Consider the following 22,403-nt stretch of genomic DNA (forward strand, 5'->3'; position numbering starts at 1 on the left):
AATGGCTTCTTCCTCCATCTGTACCGCTGTGGGTCACCATCATCCTGTCTGGCTTTTGGGGTCTCTAGTTCTGTCTACTCCCTGGTAATGTCCTGATCTGTCTACTCTGACTTGTAGGTCTCCTGTTCCATCTGCTCTGCCCTGGTGGTCTCTTCTGTCATGAGTCCACCAGTTCTTTCAGTTCATTTCTCTTTTTTTTCCTCTTTCCTTTGTTCCAATGTTCCTACCTGTCCGTGGTTGTCATGGTAATTCATTGTTTGATTGATTTCTCACACCTGTCCCTCATTAGTTCATTAGTTCTCATGTATATAATGCCCTCTGGTTTAGTTCCTTCTGATATTTTTTGTGGACACATTGTTACATTGCCTTTCTCTTGTGTTGCATTATCGTTATGTTGACTTTAAATGTCACAATTGTGACGTTACATCTCGCATTCTAGACTTTAATAATGTGACTTTAAATATTGTAATTGCAACTTTATAACTAATAATGTGACTCTACATCTTGCATTTGAGACTTTAATTAACAATGTGACTTTAAATGTCACAATTGCAGGGTTTTTTTTTTTTTTTTTTTTTTACTAAAATGTGACTTTAAATCCTGTAATTGCAACTTTATATGGAGAGGAGCTCAGCAAAACATGTCTACTCCATATGGTGCTCACTAGCGCCACCACCCCCGAATTGCAACTTTAATACTAATAATGTGACTACATCTGGCATTTGAGACTTTGGTAATATCAATTTAAATCTCAAAATTGCGATTTTACAGCTAATGATGTGACACTACATCTAACATTTGATACTTTAATTATTAATGTGACTTTAAATCTTGCAGTTGCGACTTTATAACTAATAATGTAACTGTATCTCACAATTTGTCTTACTGTTGTGACTGTTATAACAAAGAGTGATTTAAAATATATAAATTATATTTTTTACTCCGATATAGGCTTTCACATGAAACAGACCTGGTGTCTTGATTTTAATTTGATTTTTTATAATAGTTTGCAAGTGTTTTTGAGGATTGTCAGTAGGAGTCGGACAACCTTCCAATATGCTGGTGTAATGATCATGCCGAACCTAGAACTAAAAACTGGAGCTGTGAGGGTAAACAGACTGCATGGCTTACATGCCGAGAGCATGGATGCTGTTGGGAGGGGATGCATGACAAGTGTTAGTTGTGTTTGTCATAGCTCAGTCACCCTTGATGGTATTTGAGCGGTTTGTTTACTGGGTGCCTGTATCTGTTGTTCATGTGCTCATGAGCTTAGCCGTGAGTACACACAGGACGTGTTCTTCAGCCCTACACAATAGTGCACGTTCACATTCATCACTCGAGCAGACAGTCACATATTATGTCAAAGGTGTGCGCTCATGGGCTCTTATGAATTTTTATCTATTACTTTAGTGAATTAGTTTTCATGCCAAGTTGTTAATTTTGATGCGCTGAAGGCGTCTGCAGATGTATTTTATGTTTTCTTTCATCAAGATATTAACATTTGGTGTCCCCCAGCTGTTTAATAGCCAGTAATCAGCTCTTAAAAACATTGTAAGTAATAAACATTTATATAAAGAGCACAAATGAAACAGCAGTTGAGCACCGCCTCAGGACATTTGACAAACTGAATGGTCTAGCTTGGAAAATACCTAGAGTGCACCTGGTGAAACCCTGTGTGGGACATGCTGTGGTGCTCATGAAAAGGAACTTCGGAAAATCATGACGGCTACATAATCAGCAATGTTATCTGTTTAAATGCCATCCATTGTGATTCAAGCAGGGTTACCTGAGGGGAAACCCTAGTTGCAATGAGAGATTTCCCAATCAATCTTTTTGAACTTGAACTTTACACTGTTAATGGATCATATGTCGGACCAGTGGTGATTCACACTCCTCCATTCCTTACTCAGTTGTGTGTATTGTTGGTTTGGTCTATAAATAGAGCTCAGGAGAGCCTCCCAGAATTTGTTTTAATGTTTTGTGAAAGCCTAAAGCGAGCAAGGCCCTGTTTGGCCAGTCTTTGTGCTTTGAGCTTGGTGTTTGTAGTGGAAGGAGTGCCAAAGTTAGCGCTTGTCTGTGGGCGGAGGGAACTTCATTGATGGACATTTGGGGAGCAGAGGGCAAGTTTCGCAGAGCAAGGGCCAGAGAGTTTTTCATCTCTGCAATCTATATGCAGACATATCAACTCTCAAAAGCAGCAGTGCATGGTCTTTGTTTAAATAAGCTTGAGTGTGACGGCATGAAAGATGATGAAAATCATTATACTTGATATCTGACATTTAAATTTAATGAGAGTTTATACAGGAACTCGACCTAAACTGACGGAATGAAACTGAGTAGTCTGTACTGACCCTGAGCCAAAAATTTGCATTCTGTCATCATTTACTCACCCTTGATATTAGGCATTATGTGAGGGACTGACAGTCTCAGTCACCATTCACTTATGTTTAATTTTTTTTTCCATGAGGTGAAGGTGAATGGCCATTCTGCTTAACATCTCCTTTTGTGATCCACAGTCCACAGAAGAAAGAAAGTAACGAAACATGAGGGTGAGTAAATGATGACAGAATTTCTCTTTCTGGCTGTCCCTGTAAGTAATTTTTCGGATCTATGTCGTCCTTAATCATGATTAATTTTATTTTATGTACGTTTGTGCATCATACAATCAACTTGTGCTCGGTATTAATTAAAATAGCCAAGCTACCTGCGCGTAATACGGGTTGCGAATTCTCATGCTGTAGCTAATCTCACACGAGATGAAGAAACGTTTAAATTAGTTTCTAGCGATTTATTTTGGTTATTATTATTATTGATGAATCGATTCATTTATGATAATCTTCTGTGTCGCATTCAACATAGTAGCTATGAGTGGCTAAAAATAGTATTTCAAAAAAAGATATTCAGATAAATTGTGGCACCATGAGCAAGAGAAGCGTCCAACCGATCCTCACACATCGGGTGAAATGCGTGTTATTTTTTAATAACATGTTTCACCGGACAAATTTGTCATAATTTCCATGTTAAAACATTTTTGTTATGAAATGTTTGGGAAATAAGTTATAGGCTATTGGACGTTTAGGTTGCATTTTTCAGAACAATATTCCATAGCCTATGTAGGCTACACACATTTCATATTTACAAACTACTAACAATAACAATGTGTAAACTGCTCCAGGAAATAATTAGATAAATTACACATTAAATAGCCTACATTGCTAAGAATAGGCTACACATGAACTGTTTGTTCTTGAATTCGTAATTTGTATTCATATGTCATCATCCCTCTAAAGCATGCTGTAGACAAAGTGTGCCGTGCATGATTTTATTTCTAAATGTCCAGTAATAGAGTGATCAACATTAACAATTTACTTTTCATAAATAAGCATTGTTTGTAAAAAATTCACATCTCAGGACTGAGGAGGTTAATGAAAGCAGGATGGATGTTCTCTCACATTCACTTTCACACACTGAGTATACGGGATCATGAATCACAACAACTGTGATTAAAATCACATTAAGCCTATTGATTCAAATCACAGCAGTGTTTCGAGAGACTTTAATTACCATAGCCTATTATCATTCTTAAATCGGTCACTGTTGTTAATCATGTTTCGAACTTTTGTTAAGTTGGAGTTTGATGTTTAGAGAGTGTTTCATATAAAAACTATCACCCTGTTCTTTATGTGGGAAAATGGGAAATTATGTTTTAAATTAACAGGAAAACTATGTGAATCGATAGAAATAGCCCTTGGCTTAACGAAACCAATTTCTGCTCAGAATACAAAATACAAAAAAAATATATATAAATGACGACGAAATATTAGCTGTTATTGTTACTAATATTATTTAAATCATTACTGTAGCTGCTTAGCCGGTCATGGAAAATTGGCTTTGATTTTCATTCCTCTCAGGATCATCTCACAAGATGAAGAGAGAGAGAGAGAGGCTTGGCCACGGAGGGAGGCGCCTCTCCGTCCTCCTCTCCTTTGAAGAGTTTGTTCTCTCGCTTTTAGAAGAGGACATACCCGTGAGAAAGTCAGTTGCTTTACAGAGGCGCGTGTGGATTTTACTCGCGAAGACAGGCTGTCTACGAGAAGCGCGAGGCTGTAAGGATTTGGCACGCTCGCGCTCAAGCACTCCATACGCACGGTAACGCGCAAAACTTCAACTTCTTGACATATCGGCTGCCTTTGAATTGATAGAGTTATAGATTGTCAAAGGATTTGGATCAGACCTCTGTAATATGTCCCCTCAGGCAATAAACATTAGACGGCTGGTGTGTAATTGAAACTTCTACTAGCCGGGTGTCATCAGGTGTGGTCTGAGAGGCATTGTAAGCTACCTGTCATTCTGTTCTCACAGCCTGCTGAACTTATTCTTGAAAACAAACATGGTTTGGTTGGTCGTTTTTTTTATTTATTTAGAGTGATTAGCAGTAGATATTGAGCTGCCATGGATAGAGGGAAACTGTCAAAATTGTTTTATTGGAGGCGAAAAGGATGTTTTCAACAGCGTAAATAGTGAAAGATATCGTTCTGGTTAAAGTGAAAGTCGTCTCCACTTTAGAGCTGTTTTAATTGATCAAAAGGGCCTTTTTCTTGGTTAAACGTTAACATTAATTGACATTAAACACACTTCTCAAAAAAAAAAAGAGATTTGTTTTTTTTAAAGAAATCTGTTTTCTTGTTGCTGTTTGATTGACTTCTTATAGCCTACTTACTATTACCTATTGTCAATAAATGTATGTTATTTTATGATTAACATACACTGTAAAAAAAAAGTTAAAAGTGCCTCAAATTTTCAAGTAGCCTACAATCAACTTGGATGTTTAAGTCATTTCAACTTAAATTACATTTTGAAACAAAAAAATGTGTTGAATCTTGTATAACTTATAAAAAAGTTGAAAATTGCTTAACTTATTTTGATGAGTTAAAGCAACGTAAAAATATATGTTGTAATAACTTATTGATCACGTAATATTTTATAGTGTACATTTCAGAGAAGCATAAAAGAGTTCCACGTGAGCTGAACTCAATTTATTCAAATTATTTAAAATATCAGATTCCACTGAAGGCTTGGATTTCATTTTTTTGTGCACTGATTTCCATTTTCAGGGCTGTCATTCTGGAATCTTTGCTTTCAGATCAGCCCTGGACTAGCACCGCACCTACCTCAATGACATGTCCATGTGTGTTTTTGCATAGCTTACGTGCTTTGTATTTTACTTTGCCTCACTATAGAGCAGTGGTTTTCATTCGTTTTCTTTGAGGACCCCGACACTGAACATACGGGATGTCTTCCTAATCTGACACACCCAATTCAGGTCAGCTAATAAGCAGGTGATATAACCAGGTGTTTTCAAAAAAGGACACATCCAAAATGTGCAGCGCTGAGGTCCTCCGAAACCACGACCAAGAACCAACCACATGGCAAAGCAAAAAAAAAAGCAACACACTTTTATTTATTATCACGGATGAGGTTTTTTTTTTCTCCCTCCAATTCTTCGGTCACTCATGTGTTAGTTGACCTGGCTCTCACCTCTGAAGGTTTTACTTCTTCATGTCATATAATGATCTCTCAAACCCCCGGCGTAGATGTGGCACCTCCCTCCTTGTGTTTTCATGTGAACATTCCCGAACCTCAGCAGCATGGTAGGAAGGTTTAAATGATGACACATTCATAGACTGGACATTGCTACTGGCTTCTAGCGCAGCAAGACCTCTCAAGATGATAACTGGCATGTACAATGAATAAGCTGAGTTCAGAATGTGACAGAAATGTACAGGCATGTGTGTGAAGAAGAGATTAAATTAGTGCTTTTGAGGAGAAGGTTGAGATATCTCACAGTGTCCTGCAACTCCACCGCAGGGTCCACGTCCCTTGGCCTTAGCTGACCTGAGCTCATTCTCTCTAAGGGTCAGTGCAACTGTCTGTGTTCCATCTGAATGGGCCTCTGTGTCAGTTTCTAGAAAACTCATCATGGTGCCAACCAGTGTGCAAATGATTCAATGGCTTTTAAGGGGGATTGGCTTTTGAAAAGGAATTTCAGGAAGACGCAATCTGTTGAAGTTCATCACAAGTGAGCCACATTGTCATTTTGGAACCCCAAGGATAGTTAGCTAAATGTCAACTACCTAAATTAAACAACACTCTTTATTTTGTGGTATATTTAAAATCTATAATAAAGTGATAAAAAATCACTTACTGATGGAGTGTCAGTCCTGTGCTCGAGCGATTTACTGTTTCTAGTTACCTCCTTAGGTGAACATGATTTCAAAAGATGATATTTTAAAGTACTTTGGGGTCCAAAACAGCTTTCATTTTGTGGACAAAAAAAGTGTTCCATAGAAGAAAGAAATTCATACAGGTTTGGAAAAACATGAGGACATTTTTATTTTGAGATTAGACTCCCCAACCTTTAATTTTGACCTATTTTTTGCCATTGGTATGATTATGCTTATCTTACACAATCTGGATATTCCACAGTCTCCCTCTTGTAAAATAGACTGAACGTCCTCCCTCTTGTGGTTACCAAAAATGATTAGCAAAAGCTGTTCATTTTGATGCATAGCTCCATTGTTGCATTCCTCATACTCTGCAGATTTATAACACACAGTCTTTTTACACACGCAAATAGTTTTTTGACAGAGCTCGTTCATTTGCCTTGATTGTGGCACGAAGAAAATCAGATTTTGTGATTGTTTATATCTTGACCCTCAGACTCAGTCACTCAGACCATTGCTCATACAATAAAACCAAATTTATAAATGCGCACAAAAGTTTCACCAGGCCTGACCCTTGGTTTTCGCTTAATTGTTGGTGTTTTTGCCAGATGAAATGCATGTACGCTCAAGACTTCATTCATGACACTGATGAGGGATATTACCTTTTTCTCTTTATCTGAACATCTCTTACCAAACTTTTGATAGCGAAGAATGTTAAGTGGACTTATTGTACACCCATGTTTGTGGCTGGAAGCAGTCTTTAATACAATAAGCTGTATTCTTCCGAAATTGCCAGGTCAGATGCATTAATCATGGTGGCGTCGGTGCCTTTGAAAGAGCGGGCCAGGTCATTACTCGAAGCCTGTCTGGGGCTCAACTGGGCGACATGGAAACGCTTTGGATGTCGTTAGTTCATCCAGACACACTAATAGCTCGTTTTTCCCCCTCCCTGAGCTTAATTTGAACAAATGAGACGTGAGCTACAGTATAAAGGCCTATGAGGATGGGCTGGCCTCTGTGCCCGAGCGCTGCCTCGGTTGAAATAATTACCTGTGGATTCATTTAGAAACCAAGAGTCTGCTAGAACAGGGTTTAGGTGGTCCTTTACACAGGTCGATGGCTTAGGTTTGTATATGATACGTGAATTCAGTGATGAAGCTTCTCTCTTTTAAACCACCAACTCTTATCTCAAGGCTAACTGGTCTGGCTTCCTTTTATAGAGTATTTAGTTGCTTAGTCTATGCCTCTCTTTCTTTCTCTCTCTTTAGAGGTCGCTGTGACTGCTCAGGCTAAGCCTCGGGAGGGAAATACTATCTTCACCATTACCCTCTCTTCCCTAATTTATTCCCATTTAAGGACTTGTTCATCCAAGTGTTCTCGCTCTGTCGGTCCCTTTTAAATGTAGTTAATCTGGCTGTATTTGGTTATCAAAGCAAAAGGCAAGACACTTTAATGAAGAGAAGGTAAAGCTGTTGTTCAGGATGGGTTTCAGACAGGAAACGACATTAGCTACTGCATCTGAACTGCTTAGCGCAGACTCTACGAATCTGGACTATAAAATTTGTTCTCTAATAATCCTGCAGCTCAAATTCATGACTTGGTGCCGCTGCTGGCTGTCAGCTCAGATCATCTTCTCAGAGTTGCAATGCTGACCCACTTCATACGGGTCCTTTGTATAAAATCAGCCTGTTAACAATGTTTTGCCAGGTGAATGATAGCTGATTTTATTTAGATCTAGAGAAACATGACTAATGTATACATTTCTGCAAATTTGTAAGGGGTGTGAAGTAGATGAGTGAATGGGGATAGGCATTTATTACTGATCATAAATGAAGGAGGACAGATTTTACTGCTGAGCAATCCAATTTGTTTTGTTCTTTAGATTAAACAAAATAAGCTTTAAAGTGTGGATGCACTGATATTAAAAATGTTGGCCAATACCGAAAAGCTGATAGTTGTTTTGATGTTATGGATGATGATACATGGCAGGCCAATATTACAATTCTGTGGTCTACTTTATATTAAGTATCTTTAACTACTATGTAGTATAATTTAATACAGTGGATACAATACACTTATCATGTACATATATGTGTTAGGTTGTACTTATATTTTTCAAAAAAATACCTACTCTCATTCCGGCGTAATAATCAAGGAACTGTGCGGCTGTACCATGGGTGCAGCAGGCGTAGTGATATGACGCAGCGCCTGAAAATAGTCCCCAGCTCGGTAACTTCTTCCAACGTGACCGGGACTAAGTTTGTCTAACCTATTAGACCTATTTTCAGGCGCTGCGTCATATCACTACGCCTGCTGCACTTATGGTACAGCCGCACAGTTCCTTGATTATTACGCTGGAATGAGAGTAGTTCCTAGCCATATAGGCTTAGAAAATCGCAACTTTTCATTTTCCGTCGATCTTAGTACACGGGTTAACTACAGAAGAGTCGAGTTTTAAATAGGAAAAATATTGAAACTCTTTGGTCATTTTGAAAGAAATGCTACTGGACTCATCAGAATCAATGATCTATGCTAAGCTATGCTAAAAGTGGTACCGTCAGACCCGGAGTTCGGCTGAATGGATTCTAAAACGGTAAAACTCAACTGTTATTAATTTATAAGTGTTTTTTAAAGATTATCTTTAAATTAATAGTTCACTTAAAAATTAAAATTCGGTCATCATTTACCCTCAAGTTGTTTCAAACCTGTATGAATTTCTTTCTTCTGCTGAACACGAAAGAAGATATTTTGTAGAATGTCGGTAAACAAATAGTTGATGGACCCCACTGACATCCATAGTAAACCAATACTATGGAAGTCAATGGGATACATCAACTGTCTGATTACTGACATTCTTTAAAATATCTTCTGTTGTGTTCAGCAGAAGAAAGAAATTCATACAGGTTTGAAACAACTTGAGGGTAAATGATGACCGAATTTTAATTTTTAAGTGAACTATTCATTTAAAGATAATCTTTAAAAAACACTAATAAATTAATAACACTGTTAAATTTAGCAAGGATGAAGAAATTTGTATTTTTTAAGTGAACTTTTCTGTGAGCCATAGATGACAGCAAAGTTAATCTCAACGTAAAAACTGAGGAAACGAGCACAAATGAGTGATCAATACCAGGCAATATGTTAATGCTAGCTATATCATCCATCTCTACTTTAAAGAAACTATGCTTAATTAAATAATTTTTGAGAATTTTAGAACGAAACTAGTCTGAGGGGTTTGAAATGCATGAGTGGGTAAGATGCACGAGAGTGTTTTTAGTAATAGACTGAATAATTTTAACAGACATCGGAACATGTTGGGAGGCAGGAATGTAGTAGATTCCTAATAAAAAGCTTTTCAAACGAGATGATAAATAATGATAATAACAATGATAAAATAATTATCCTAATCTGAGCCATTTGTATTGTGATATATATGTGCATACATGCACACTTGTAGGTGCCTGAGCGAGCTGTTTGTGTGGTCCAGGCCTGTGCCTCAGTTGAGGATCCGGAGGGGAAGGGACGCGCTCTTGAGCTCTGTCCGTCAGGCTCGTGATGCAGCCGCGTGGTGTGGAATGCAAACAGTGGCCACTGCATTTGCGTAGCAAAAATAAAGCCTACCAACCAACCTGCCTCTTTTGTCAAGGCTCACAGCCTCTAACTCGAACACTGCTGATTTCATTGCTGATGTACCGTGAATTCAGGAATTTAGTGCCGTAAGAAGTCAAGGGAACAACCCAGGACGTGCGCACATCACTGATGTTGATTTGACTGATCATTATTGTGTTGACCAATTGAACTCATTAAAAGGTCTTTTCAGATGAATCTGATTAATTGAATAAACTCTTGAAAATAAAGGTTCCAGAAGGGGGTTTTCACAGCGATGCCATAGAAGAACCATTTTTGGTTGCTTGAACTTTTCAGCAATCTGTTCTTAAGAACCATTTTTTTCTGTGTAAAGAATATTTAAAATATCTAAAGAACCTTTTTCCACTATTATGAAGCTTTTGTGCAATGGAAAGGTTCCATTGAATATCAAAGGTTCTTCATGGAACCATTGATACCAATAATGATCCTGTATTTTTGAGAATTTTCTTATTTTGAGGACCCCTGTGTTAGCTTTGCTGTACTGTGTGCGTTTTTTGCATTTGCTGGTCATGTTCTTCCATTACACGCAACAATCTATGGATATGAGTATGCTGTACTAGAATAAGAGTCTGTCTGAGAGAGAAACTGAAAGCAGCAGAGACCTGAATGATGGATCTTAGCAATTAATGGAAGTTGTTTTTGCTATCATGTTCACTCAGTGACATGAATGGTGGTCTGAAAACCACATGTGTTCACAATCCAATAATCAGTGTGTTTTTTTCCCCCTTGGATCCTGGAACAAAAAGAGTAAAGGGTTTCAAACAGGTAATGCTGGTTTTCTTGGCAGCGTACGCTCTCTCTTCACCTCTCCAGTGGCTGGACTCTGACAGTAATGAGAACTTACCTTTTGCCAGAGAAGGATTATTGAATTATACGCTTGGATGTCACGCACTCAGACATGCTGCGATTGAACTCGAGTTCTGGAGCGCAAGCACATTAAAATGTCATAAAACCAGTGTCTCGGATATCTGCAAATAGCCAAAACGCAGTCCGTTGTAACAGGTCCAATACATTATGTACAGGGTCTATGTAATAAGTACTGTTAGAAGGAAAGACCTATGAACTTGAAAGGACATGCACGGTGCCTGCTCTTTGCATCTGCCAATTTTGGATTGGAGATTGAGTTCGATGGAGTTTAGCAAGCCGGAGGGAACACGGATAGATATATTACACGCACCTCACGGCTGAAGTTCACACCCCCGGATAAAAGCGTGTCTGGAAATGATCAAGCAGGCCAGGCTGGTGAAGTGTACTTTGCATCTCTGCTTTCACCAGGTGTCTTTTATTGGCTGGCTGATTTAGTGTGGCCTATCCCACACCACTGCTCCTCATCATTAATGGTGACAGGTAGACCTGGCACATCAAACACCTCTAATGGTTCTGTCCGAGATGGAAGGGGGACAGTGAAAAAACGCAGGGGTTCTCTCTTGAGACTCGCTTATGCACCAACTTGAGTCCAGTCTAGACAGATTACGGCTCAAATTCCAGGAAAAAATTATCATGTCAGCTTTTACTTTTAAACATCATAATTAACAAATCATTTGCTTAATCATGTATATTTATGATATAGACTTTCCAACGCACATCACAAAAGTCAACACCCTCGTAACAGCTCTAAAATGACAGCCCCTCATTTGCATCTGTCGTCAAGACTGAGGAGTTTGCATCCCAGACTTCCCACCTCTCCCGTAAGTTCCGGGAGTCTCCCACATCTTGATATACAATATCCTTACATTATATACAATATACCTGAATACTGCTGATCAAAAGTGGTCAGCCAAGACCACACGTTTCAAATGTGTCTTCTGTGACCACTTATGTTGGGATACCCTCAGTCACTTTCACTTTCGGCACACTAATACTATTGAATGAATGAACCTGTGTTATGCGGCTTCCACAAATGAATATAATAATAGTTTATAATGTCAATTTTTCATTTCACGGGGGGCGGGGTGTAGTGCCATCTCCCGGAAATTAGATTTTGCAGGGTGAGATGTCTGGCATCCACGTTAGTCACAATGACGCCACTGTGATACTCCCGTATTCTTTAACGGTGGCATGTAAGTGCCCGAGGGCAGGTTGTTGTGCGTTTGAAGCATGCCTTTAATCAATGAGTCCCAGCACAGAGGCCGTCAGAACCGCTCTGCAGTTCCTCAAGAGTGCAGCCGCATGGTCCCGTCCCTCAGGCACCCTCAGCTCACATGTTAACAAGAGGCACAGAGCGACTGGCCAACAAAGACACTGCTTAGGGCACTTAAACACAACCAGGTGCACCTCTAGAGGCGGGTGAGAGGGACTGTGGAAGATGCTTCTCACTGCATAGGAAGATTTGGGCGGTTGGACGGTTTGGGTCAGTGTGTGTTTCCACTTCAACCACACTTTCTTGAGTTTGTGTGCTTTGAGGACCGTGTGGGCTTCCCTAACCAAATCTGAAACCAAATCTAGAGGGTTCTTATGTCTCATTTGTAAAGATGTAAATAAGTTGCCTTTAAGTAAATCTGTTTTCCTGCTTAAGAGCTGCTAATTATATTCACTGATTTGACATTCATGGAAGAGATTTGTATGATAGATTGTTTGCACAAAGACACGTCTTAGAAATGGTCAATTCACACAGGATAAAGAAAAGTCAGTAAGAGATTTTTACATGTGCTTGTTCATCAGAGTTGGGCATTTTTGTTCATTTAAAAATGCTGAATCTACAACATGAACAGTGTAGTGCAGGGGTGTCAAACTCAGCTCCTGGAGTTCCAATCCTGCTCCAAACACACTCTTGTAGTTTTCAAATAAGTCTAAAAGATTTGATGAGCTGGATCAAGTGCGTTTAATTAGGGCTGAAGCTAAACTCTGCTGGGCTGTGGCTCTCCAGGAACAGGGTTTGACACCCCTGGTGGAGTGCAACCAAAAGAATGACTCTTATAAGTCAATTTTAAGTGAAGCAAACATACAGCAGAAAAAGTGTAGTCTGAATCCTGAACTATTGACTCTTAAAGTCCCCCTGTGGTGAAAATCAAGCTTTTAATGTTGTTTAGATGTATATGTGGTGTTTTTAATATGCTTTAAGAGTTTGTAATTGTAATTGCTGGTGTTTCTGACATCACACACTACCTTGTAATTAATCACGTCAACAAGTGGATCTCTGAGCTGGTGTGAGTGAGTGGAAGTGGAGCTAATTTGCATATTCATAGAACTGTGTAAATAAGGCAAGGCTGTAGAGTTACATTCAAGTCATTTTAAGACATTAAGAAATTTTACGATTAATTGAACATTAAAAAAAAACTTTTAAATATGTAATTTTGGTAATCAAAGATGAGTTTTAAGGGATAAAATTATTGACTACAGGGGGACTTTTAAGTGAATCTAATACAGATTTCAACTAACTCTTGAGACCTAAATTTCCTAACTGGTTGTTCACATGACAATATGTATTTAAAAATGAACACTGAGATTTGTTATTAGTATTTTATGAAAAGTTTTTTTTTTTTTTTTTTTTTGCTTATTTATGTAGTTGAGGATTGCATTCTATAAAAAGACACTGAAGTCATTCAAAAGTCATGTAAACACACCTTTTGCTAGAAGTGATTTAAATGCATTTGTTATTGAAATTACCTCATCATTTGGCAATGGAATTGTATTTGTTTGTTTTTTTGAAATACTAAAAGAATCGTTCATGGAACCATTAAGAAACTAGAATTATTAAGACGACAATAGGTATGTTTACATGCACTAATTTTCATCAATCAGAACCGATCTGATCAGATTTCATTTTCTGAAAGTTTTGTTTATATAAACTCTTACAATCTGATTCACATGTTCATTTAAATGTACATTTATGTATTCTGAACAAAACTTCAGTGCATGTGTAGTGCCCAGTTGCTGCATTCAGAACCAGAGAAAACCAGTGCAATAATTTCACTGGAGCTACCGTGAATTTAACTGTCATTTTGATTTGCACCGACCATTTTTTAAAGATGAAAGAAGAAAACAAACATAGGCACATACATTCATAAGTCGTAAAACATGTGTAAATATACGCATCACAACACTGCGTGTGCCCGAGGTACTTTTGCTATTGATCATATTATTTCAGGTCTACGCCAGCCTTTCCAGTCCAATTAAAATTTCATCCGAGCTCACTCAGATTGATCGAGGTGTTTACATGAAGGCTTTTTCAATCCAATTGAGCATTGAATGCGATTACTAATGAATTATTTGGCTGCCTGTATACGTAGCTAATGATAGGGTATTGAGTTTTCTAGGTGGTTGCCAGGGCATTGCTATGCAGTTTCTAGTTGGATGCTTACTGGCTTAAGTCAAAAGAAACCGCCTCTTTATAAGTCTCAATCAGCTCCCTAGTTCAGTAGTCAAGGCACTGATCAGGGAGTCGGCCATTTTAAGGGCTGTCTCAATCGCAAAATCCTTCCAGTGCACTAAAACATTTGCTCTCTAAAAAGTCCCACAATGCACTGTAAAAACCAGGGAGCATCAATGCTCACTACGCTCCCTTAACGGCAGTTCTGAAGTCACTACATAATGACACGCAATAATGTTTTTTAAAATACAAACCATTATTTAATTATATTTCCGCATAGACATTGCTAGACAGGAAATGAACAATCTAACAAGCAAAGTTTTATCATAATGTACTTTAAATAAAATAAAAAATAATGTCAGAAAGATATCAGTTCTGCTGTTGTTCATAAATACCAGTAGTGATGTTCTACAATGAGGGCGTTGTCATGTCGCCAGAAATAGAGTCATCAGTGTCCCAATGTGTAGTGAGCCAGGGTCCTTACCAGTGCCTGAATTTGTATACACGGGAACTGATTGAGACCCTCTGTGATATTCTGAATCCTACATATGACTCGATCCCTCATTCAATGTATGTTTATTGGATTGTCGCCCATTTTTGTGCCTGCCAAGTGATTAGAACAGTTTTGATATGCTTGATTTGAAGTATCTCTCATATCTGTAGCATAAACTGTGCGGGACAGGTTATGCACCGAAGCTGAATTCTTAGGGCTGGAACTGGAAGTTTAGAATAAACACCTGACGTAGTGTGAGTAATAATATTAGTGATGCCTCCCTTATCGGGAGCCGTTACCTAATAATTTGCATAGCAAGTGTGAATTTGTTGTGTCATAAACCGTTTTCAATGCTTATCTGGCTGTAAAGGCCTGCTGTGCGTTTGAGAGGCAGGTAGTGCTCTTATCATAACCTCTGGCCTGCGCCCCCAGCATGCCAGCTCAGCTTACAGGAAGCAGTGAGGTGGGGGGTCGTCAGGGAACGAGAGGCCAAGGGGCTTATTTAGAAACTGACAGCACGAAATGAGCCGCACAGACCCCGAGTGCAGACCGACCTATTAGCCAGACTGCACTTCCATAGTCTACAATGGATACATTTCCGAATTCTTGTGGTGGAGCTGGTCTTGTTTCTCTGTAGGTGTCTGATATTGATTTGCTTGTTACGGTCAGCCTGGTTATTCTGCATTGGGTTTATACATTCAGCTGGATAGAAGCTGAAGAGTGAAGGAGGGAAGCCAGCCAGACTGTAAGAATGATTGTTGTGGTCAGGAAAACAGATGTGTACGCTCACAGAGTCACAGCCATAACACTCATACACACGCACGCAAACCATTTATAAACAAACAATCACATATGCAGCTCAGGGCGTATGCTTTTATGTCACTTATGATCAAAGCAATTATGGCAGTTTAGATGCATATTTAAGGAGGTTTCAGATATGTATACAATTATAATTAGAAAATCATCAGAATACAATAAATCCTTGCGCATAAACAACACTTCGATTTTAATGCAACACATGCAGGAGTTAGAAGGATGGTCAAAGTCACATTTCAATGGGAATCCATGCCATAAACCCTCTTGACAGCATGTCCACATTCATCTCTGGTCATATGTGGTCTTTCTCAGCTGAAGCCGGCCTCCAGAGACGCCATAAATATGTCCTGAAGCTGTTGAAACCGAGTTCATATTTATTTGGCTGGATTTAGAAGACATAAATTCTACATTTGCCTTAAGCAGCCAATAAACCAGGATGACTGAAGATCTTAAGATACAGCATTAGACATCTTTAATGCTCCTGAGAAGCACATGATATACTACCTTTTATTTTTATTTTTTGGCAGTAAAGATTTATTCTGTATATCATTCTAAAGTACTTTTGTCCAAAGGTGAGCTTGTGAGTAGATCAGGAGTCTGGATGATTTGACTTGAATGGCTTCCTACTGCATGAGAAAAGATCGTCTGACCCTTAAAACTTTAACATTCTGAGAGTCATCGCAAATGATGCAGAAAAAACAGAACAGGTAGAGTGAGTGTCCAGCAGCCCCAATTAATGTGATTCGAAATTAGATTATGCCTTACATTTCCTAAATACTTCCATAATGCAGGCTTGAAGGGATAGTTTCACCGAGAAATGAAAAATCTGTCGTCATTTAATTATCCTCATGTCTTTCCCCACTTGCATGGCTTGTTTTCTTCATTTGAACACCAAATAAGATAAAATGAAAGTGGATTGGGAGCAAGGACAGTCTTCTTTACCATACACATTAAATGTATGGAAAAGAGCATCTTAGAAATGATGCTTTAGGAATGAACTATATCCGTACCATATTGTTTATTTGCCAATATTAGAGATTTAAATTGGATATTTAATTGTGCATGCTTATTTCCCCTAACTTTCCCCTATTTATAAGTTAAATGTAACGTTTAGCAAATATAACAATTTTCATACTGTACATTATAAAGTTATGATGTCTAAATTCAAATGGGTGATTTTACTTTTTTTTATTAAGACAAAATTATATCTGCAGTTTGTTCATTTTAATATACATTTCTGTATGTAGTAATAATAAAAATATGATAAATACTATTGTCTTATAAATATATCACCCTTAATCTATCGGCACATCCCTATATTCTGCAACAAACTTCTTTTATGTTTCAAAAAAGAAATTATAACAATATGCACAATAGCTTGCTGTTATTATAAATTGGCTCCTCATAAACACTGAAGACATGAACATGTTGTGTCTAACAACACCCTGTAACCATGCTAAAATTAAGGCACATCCTCTTGTGGCTAACTGCTTTATTGTGAGTTAATTCTTGTAAATTGGGCTTAAGTGTGCCATCAGTTCATTTCCTCTGGAGCGGATCTCTCAGAGGTTAGCAAGAGAAAGGAATCCAGTCTCAGTCATCTCTACACAACTGCAACGCTATAAAACTATGCCAAAATATAAGCACACTATAAGCATACTCTGCTGTGCTGCCTGCCATCCCTTTTTCCCTATAGCAAATAATTGGTCTGTCCTCATCAATCATTTTCGGGTTGCCGTGTTTGACTGAGTCCTGCTGTTTGAATGGTGTTAACTGAGACACTGTGCCCCATTCCTGACCCTGATATAAATCAAAGCCCCCAGCACAGGTTACACAGTCACACACTGCAATGAGTCAATAAACATCTGCATCGCTCAGAGTTCTTATCAACCTCTCTGTATCTCTGTGGCTTGTAGGACCCCCTGAGAGCATGAGGCTCCTTCTACACGCTGCAATCTAACCACATCAAGAATGCTTTTGACAGAGTTTGCTTCAAGGCAGTTTATTTGATGGACAACGGCTCTTTTTAACACTGTAGCTTTGTCCGCAGGCAAGTCAGCACCGGTCGTGCTCAGAGATCGCACTGGTCTCTCTCTATAACAACAATGAGCATGTTATGACCGTGATGAATGGGACACCTTTGATTACACGTTTGTATGCATGTGTATGTGTCACCCGCATGTTGCGCTCTGGAGTTTACATTACCTGCCTTGGTATGTACTTGTATAACTGTAGGTCACTGTATAATAAAGCCATTCTTTGTTCTTTCCAAGCAGGTGGGAGTTTGGTGGTGGCCGAGGAGTTGGATCAGAGCAATGCCAGCCATGCCATCAGTCACAAACGCACCATGTCACAGGAAACGCTGGCAGGTGTGTATAAACGGGCGAATTCTTTGCTAGGTCATCCATTGATTCAAGTAACCTGGAGATGCTCTAATTACTGTGAAAAAATGTCCTTTCATTTGCCATCCACCTTTGCTTTGTTTGCTCAGGTGCTTGTATGGGTTGTGATGTCTCTGCTGCCGCTAGTGGCAGGAGGCAGGTCGCGTTTTCGAGCAGAATCCGAAGCTGCGGTGGGATTTGCTGGTGCTGGGGTGGAGGAGCCGCCTTTAGAGCCTTTTCCAAACGTTGAGGAAGAGCTTGAGGAGGGCAGTGACTCCCCGTGGCACGGCCTGTTTGGTGAGTCAGATGTCTGGGAATCATTTCTACAGTGGATCAATAAGGAACCGGGTGATAAACGTCTCTTTCTTTTTGTCCATTTCCGTCTCTCCCGCAGAGCCATATGTTCTCGTCGAGGACGACCAGCAGCCAGCACGATGGGAACGCTCCCCCCGCTCACCGGATACCTCTGATATACAGACCAAAGGAGTGCGCAAGAAAAAAAAGAAAAAAGAGAAGGAGGAAAAGAAAAAGAAAGAGAAGAGCAGCAGGGGACGGCATAGCAGTCGGGACTGTCGCGTGGAGAAACGGGAGATGCGCGTACGGGACCTGGGCATGGGCTTCGACTCGGACGAGATTGTTCTCTTCAAGTTCTGCGTCGGCTCCTGCCAGAGGTCTCGTGGGAATTACGACTTGGCTCTGCGCACTCTGCTGGCCAACGGTAGCCTGCCCAAGCGCACCGCCAGGAAGGTTAGCGCGCACCCTTGCTGCCGCCCCACAAGCTATGAACCGGTCTCTTTCATGGATGCTGCGACAACCTGGCGAACCATCAAGTCCCTCTCCGCTGCGGACTGTGAGTGCGTGGGATGAGGAGAGCTGAATGAGGGGAGGGGGAGCGTGACCTGAAGAAATTGTGCAATGGTCAAAGAGAGGAAAGGAGGAATCGGAAAGCCTCCTGGACCGTGACTACAGAACGAGGTCGGGCGGGTTGGCCGTGGTGAAACACTTTGAGGGAAATTGGTTGGGCTGTAAGTGATTCAGAACAGCTTGTTCTCGACAGCCCAAGCCTCGACAGAAAAGCTTGAATGGTGTTAGAATATGATTCGACCATGTCGACAAGAGACTCTTTGGACTCAACGTGGAGAGAGTTTGCGGATGGAAGAACTGCAACTTTGGATCGTCCATCTGAATGGCTCTATAAACAAAAAACTACATGTTATAACTCAACGAGCATTTGCTTACTAGGAGTTTCATCAGACTTGGATACAGAACGAAACCCTGTTTCATTTGTCAGACTCATTTGTTGATCCTGGATGTCAGTGCCCAGTTTCCTGGCCTTCAATCTGGCACGTAATATTTCAGCCAGATTAGCAACGTTTGGATCGTTCATTAACAGCACATTAATGGTGTAATTACAATGTAATTGCACAAACATATGTTGAGTATTATTAAAAGTTGAGCCCATAGAAAACACACAGGCCAGTTAGTATTACCCTTTCAGCTGGAAGCGCTGAAGGTTGATTGTATTTGCAGTAGGATTTCCATTTCTCAGGATTTTTACAGGACTGATATGAACTATTTTTCTATCTTACATTTTTAATCCTTTTTAATACCATAAATAAAGTAAGAGGTATTAAAAGGGTTCGTGTTCCATGAGGCCAGGTTTTTATATAGAAAGTTAATGAAAGATAAATATAAAGTGAATAAAATCTAAAAAACAAAAGAATATTTGATGCTTAACCAGTAGGGGCTGTCTAGTCCAGTAGTACAATGAAATATTTCTTTTTAATGATTTATTTATGATGGTACATCAAATATTAATTTACAAAGAACATATGATATAAAAATATTATTAATAAGGTTCATTAGGGAAGCATTACGTAGGTCTAAATTGTCAAACTATGTGAAAAGATAGTTGGATTCAGCTACATACTGAGCTAAAAGTCAGTTCTTGATACATTTTACCTGACATTTTTAGTTTATATGTAGTAATAAAATGACATTGATTGCACCGTAGAGTGTGATGTCAACCAGAAGGCTCATTAGCATTCTCTTTTATCAACACAGATGATGACCACAATGCATTTGTCATTGTTTATCTTTTTGTTACCAAATGGATGCCATGCATCCCTTAACATTTACTGTACACCTAACAGATATCATATTTATTTTTTCATTTAAGTTATTTATTTATTACTATGTCTACACATGTGTCTTGTGGATGTTTATATTTATTGTTTATACCTTGGCCTGTGTTCTTCAATCCCTGTCATCTCATGATGAACCAGCATGGATAACAACAAGGCTTTGAAAAAAAAAGTCAGCTGCAAAATATCACGGTTGCGGAAAAACTGAGCTATTTAACCCAAATGTTTTCATGGAGTAGGAAGAACTTGTAGATAACTTTGTCATGATCTGTTGAGTGATTTCATTGGGTGCTTTTTTGTCCTCCAAGGGTTATAAAACTCTTAGAGCACTTACTGGGAAGTCTCAGATTCAATTTATGAAAAGGAAATTAAAATAGTTTTCTTCCAAAACACTAAGGATAAGGGGGAGAAGGATTGTGTTCCGACGAGTCCATCTGTCTGCCCAATATGCTGACCGTAAGAGTCTTGATGTTGTATTCAGTTTCAATATTAAAAGCTGCTCCAAAAATATTGTTTTAAAAAGCTGATAACAATAAATGGCTTTGCTTCAGTATTTTACATGTTTTATTTATCAATTATAATTGTTGTTGTTGGCAAAGTTATTTTTGTACTTCATATTTTCTGTATAGGAATAAAGCTGTTTATACATAATGTGAATTAAGATTCTTGTCCTTTCATTTAGGTGCAGCAGCAAACACTTTAAGGGTCTTACATCTTTCTGCAAACTCTTCCAAGAGAGATTAAGTTTGGGTATATAGCATGTGCGATTTTATTTGTATGCTTCCATGTTAACTCTATGTGTATTAAACAACTTAAAATCGTCAAAAAGTTCATCCGCACCACAGAGCTTTTCCCTCCATTGACCTCTTGTCTCAGTTCAGCTAATGGCAATCATCAGGTAGTCAGGTAGACTGCTTGGAGACATGTATGTACATTACAGCACCATTAGGCCCTAGGTGAACCTCTCATCTGCTAAAGTGCAAAGAACGTTTCCATCTGTTGTCGGGCTGCTAATGAGCGCAGCCCTCACAGACCGGCCTGGCTGTGGCTCAGGGGCCTCTGTGCAGTGAGTCTGCACCTCTCACACCATGGGTGAACTTAATTAACAGGAGATTGGAGCCTCTTCTGCATTTTTAAGGTATAACTGCACTACTAGGACCAGATGCTTGCAACATTGTGATCACAATATATTAGTACTCTTCAGCGGTCTGTAGCTGAAAGATCAGATCGTGCAAAAAAGAAATAAAACATTTATTTTGACCTTTAAATCATTATAAAACCATAGTTCTTTTTTAATTGGAGCACTGGAGATATTTTGCTGTCTCAGCTGCTTATGTTGACATAAGCATGTATAGCTAAAAGAGAGTCATAAACTATACTGCCACAATTCCAAAAGTTCTAATAGAATATAAAAATCTATTCCAATTATTGTGTGAGAAACAAACTAATATTATTGTCATTATTCACATCAGCACAAATCAGCAAATGGCAAGCTTACATTGTATTAAAAGAATAGTTCGTCTAAAAAATATGAAAGTTCTGTCATCATTCAGTCACCTTCATGTCGGGACACAAAATTGATCAATTATAAGTGCGCCTTGTAAAAAAATGAATGGACTGATGGTCCAACATCATAAAAGTGGTTCATATTCTAATATTCCAAATCTTCTAATGCCATATTACAACTGGGTGCGCACTGTAAATCAGCATCCACTGAAAATCTCAGCAAATCTCGGCATTCACAAAACCTGTCTGAATGATTAATTAACGAATCGAACTGATCGACTCGGGTTCAATGACTCAAGGATCCGGTCGCTGTTCAGTGGAATGAAGATAATCAGGATTAGGCTCATATTTTGTTGTGCTTGTCACACAAATCTATGGTCTCAGACTCGCAATTAAATGGCACGTCGTGGACTTCTTTATGGTGATATTTTTAGTAATTTGAAAGGTGCCCATTAGCTTTCGTTGTTTGGAAAATAGTGGCCAGGCTATTGTTAAAAAATCGTGGCAGGCGCCAATAAATAGCTTTAGTTAAGTAACTTACGTTGTCTGTCGTCTGTCTGTATGTCTGTCAGTTCAGAAGACAATGTAAAATTGTATCAACTTAGTTTAGTCAACGGTTAAGTGTTCGGTTTAAAAGCTGTGCGGTATTGACATCTGCTGGTCAATATAAGCTACGACAAAGCTCAATTGTTGAACAGAGATGTCGGTTCAAACACGCATTACAGGCTTTTGATGGTAGATATAACAAGATCAGATCTATGCACATACTATGTTTTCATCTGCCAGGCATTTTAGTCACACATTTATAATTCATTGACGGCAACTCTCAAACATGTCTGTTTTGATAATGCAGGTTGTTTTGTGTCATTATGGTGGCAATCT

The 22,403-nt window shown here is 39.0% G+C and overlaps 1 protein-coding gene across 2 annotated transcripts; it reads left to right on the forward strand.

The window, feature by feature from the left end:
• Positions 1 to 4,028: 4,028 nt before the first annotated feature.
• artnb (artemin b) lies at positions 4,029 to 20,666 on the forward strand. 2 transcript variants are annotated; one of them, XM_084411100.1, is made up of 4 exons: positions 4,029 to 4,149; positions 17,767 to 17,859; positions 17,982 to 18,168; positions 18,266 to 20,666. In XM_084411100.1, exons 2-4 carry the CDS (start codon positions 17,806 to 17,808, stop codon positions 18,736 to 18,738), a joined length of 714 nt encoding a protein of 237 aa, XP_084267226.1. In that variant the 5' UTR covers positions 4,029 to 4,149; positions 17,767 to 17,805; the 3' UTR covers positions 18,739 to 20,666. The 2 variants fall into 2 exon arrangements, with proteins under 2 accessions (XP_084267226.1, XP_084267227.1); XM_084411101.1 differs by having other exon boundaries at positions 4,045 to 4,149; positions 17,764 to 17,859.
• The last annotated feature ends 1,737 nt before the right edge of the window (positions 20,667 to 22,403 follow it).

The sequence above is a fragment of the Rutilus rutilus genome, assembly GCF_951802725.1.
Source record: "Rutilus rutilus genome assembly, chromosome: 6".
NCBI lineage: Eukaryota > Metazoa > Chordata > Actinopteri > Cypriniformes > Leuciscidae > Rutilus > Rutilus rutilus.

Excerpts from the sequence above, each read along its gene's own strand:
- artnb (XM_084411100.1), top strand. The coding sequence starts at position 17,806 with ATGCCAGCCATGCCATCAGTCACAAACGCACCATGTCACAGGAAACGC. Across the intron at positions 17,860-17,981 it reads GTCACAGGAAACGCTGGCAG|GTGCTTGTATGGGTTGTGAT; the intron begins GTGTGTATAAAC and ends TTGTTTGCTCAG. Across the intron at positions 18,169-18,265 it reads CCCGTGGCACGGCCTGTTTG|AGCCATATGTTCTCGTCGAG; the intron begins GTGAGTCAGATG and ends TCTCTCCCGCAG.